General features: G+C 66.2%; 1 protein-coding gene across 1 annotated transcript in view; it reads right to left on the bottom strand.

Moving 5' to 3' along the window:
- CHLRE_13g567363v5 (uncharacterized protein) overlaps window positions 1–2,133 on the bottom strand; it is a 5,542-nt gene that overhangs the window by 1,513 nt on the left and 1,896 nt on the right. Inside the window, exons 4-8 of the mRNA XM_043069307.1 lie at window positions 1,858–2,018; window positions 1,297–1,413; window positions 926–1,055; window positions 438–568; window positions 67–76 (exon numbers count right to left, since the gene is read on the bottom strand). Coding sequence (XP_042917282.1) covers window positions 67–76; window positions 438–568; window positions 926–1,055; window positions 1,297–1,413; window positions 1,858–2,018 — 549 coding nt within the window. The remainder of the gene's footprint in view (window positions 1–66; window positions 77–437; window positions 569–925; window positions 1,056–1,296; window positions 1,414–1,857; window positions 2,019–2,133) is intronic.

Below are 2,133 nucleotides of genomic sequence, written 5' to 3'. Positions count from 1 at the left end.
CCGCCGCCGCCGCCGCCACGGCCTGGTCTTGGAAGTGCGCCACCACCAGCATGAAGGAGTCGAAGCTGATGCGGCCCTGTGTGTGTGTAGTGTGTGTGTGTGTGTGTGTGTGTAGTGTGGTTTGGGTGAGGGGGTGGGGATGTGTGGGGTTGGAGGGGGTTGGGAAGGCGAAGCGCGACACGGGGTATGGGTGTGGGTGGGATGGCAGATGCCCAGGTGGCAGATGCGTGGCACACGATGGCACCGGCGTGAAGCACAAGCCCAAACTCCTCCTTGGGTTGAGCCCTCCTGCCTGCCACTGCCTGCCCCTGCCTCCCCCTGGACCTTCCCCCCTGCCTGCCCCCTGTGCCTGCCCCTGCCCCCCTCCTGCCTGCCCCCCCCCCCCCCTCCTGCCTCCCCCTGCCCCCCTCCTGCCTGCCCCCCCCCCAATCCCGCACCGTGGCCGCCTTCCTCCTGCTCATGAGCTCCTCCACCAGGGAGCGGGTGGCCGCCGCCGCCGGGTCCAGCCCCGCCATCACCACCAGCTCCCGCAGCTGGTGAGGCAGCAGGCCCACGTCAGGGCCGTCGCCTGGGGGGGGAGGGCGGGGGGAAGAAGGGGTGGTGAGGAGGGGAGGAGAGGAAGGGGGAGAGGAAGGGGAGGTGAGGAGGTGGGGAGAGGGGGGAGGAGGGGGGAAGGTCGGGAGGTGGAGGAGGGTTGTAGATGCCAGCCCAAACTAAACCGAACCCAATGCAAAATGACGGGGGGATGGCGGGGGACTGGCGGGGGTTTACGAAGACCCGACGCAAAGCTGAGGCAGCAGCGCGCTACACTGGCCTGCAACTTGCAGGAGACTGGATGTTGACACGGGGCACACGGGGCACAACGGTCTCACACGCCTCTCCGCCGCCCCAACCCTTCCCCCCTTTCCCTCCTGAGTGCACCCACCCGCCGCCATGAGTGTGAAGCTGTGTCGCAGCATCTCGATGTCCCGCTCCGCCAGTGTGCCACTGGCCGCCTGCACAGCCGCCAGCGCCTTGCTGCCGCCCAGCTGCCGCCCGCGCCGCACCGCAACCACCTGCGCGATTTTAGGGGTGTGTGTGTGTGTTAAACAGCACAAGGAAAACATTGCGCAGAAGACAGCGTGTGCGATGTAGCAAAATGTGTGTGTATGTTTGAGAGAGAGGGAGAGAGGTTTGCAGTGACACACAGGTGCGAGTACGTACGAGCGATGCAATTCAGCCACAACCCAGCCAGTTTTCTCCCATGGCTGCTTTCCCCACATCCCATCCACACCCGACACACCCCTTGACCCCCACCTGCTGCGCCAGCACCTTGGCCGGCTGCAGCAGCTGCAGCGGCGGCAGGCGGGCGATGGCGTCGCCAGCCGCCGCCGCGTCCAGCTTGCGGCAGGCGGCCAGGGAGGCCAGGTGGCCCTGGGGGGGAGGGGAGGGGTGGGTTGGAGTGTGTGTGTGTGTGTGTGGTATGGAGGGGGAGGAGGAGGAGGTGGGGTTGTAGATGCCAGCCCACACTAAATGGAACCCAATGCAAAAGAGCGAGGAGGAGAGCGTGGCCTATGCTTTGACAGGGGGAGGAGCAGGGGGTTTGCAGGGTTAAGGAGGGGAGTGGAGCACCAGTTACGGAGCGGGTAATAGGACAGGCAGATGCGAGGGTGAAGCTCCACCGCTCCTCAGCCTCCGTCACTTACCCCCAACGCCCGATTTCCTTTCCCCCTCACCCCTCCCATTCCCAGCCCCTGCACAGCGGCTGCAGGTCGCTGCCCTCAATCTCTCCCCCTGTGGCCCCGGCCCCCCACCCCGCACCCCACCCCTCCCCCTTTTCCCCCCAATCCCTCCCCCCACCCCTCCCCCCCTCCCCACCTGCAGCGGCTGCAGGTCTGTGTCCTCGATCTCCAGCACGGTGCCGCACTTGGGCTGGTCGGCCACGTACTCGGCCACGTACTTCTTCTGGCGGGCCATCATGTATAACGTGCCCATGCCCTCGCGCCGGTCACCCAGGTAGTTGCCGATGAAGATGTCGCCTGTAGGGGGGGGTGTTGTAGATACCAGCCCAAAGGGAGGGGAGGGGAGGGATGAGGGAGTGGAAAGGGGGAAGCAGGGGGGAGGTGAGGAGTGGAGGGGCTGGAGGTGAGGAGT

This window comes from Chlamydomonas reinhardtii, chromosome 13 (genome assembly GCF_000002595.2).
Source record: "Chlamydomonas reinhardtii strain CC-503 cw92 mt+ chromosome 13, whole genome shotgun sequence".
Lineage (NCBI taxonomy): Eukaryota > Viridiplantae > Chlorophyta > Chlorophyceae > Chlamydomonadales > Chlamydomonadaceae > Chlamydomonas > Chlamydomonas reinhardtii.
Note: the sequence above shows the minus strand (reverse complement) of the source record. Positions and strands in the feature narration are given on the sequence as shown.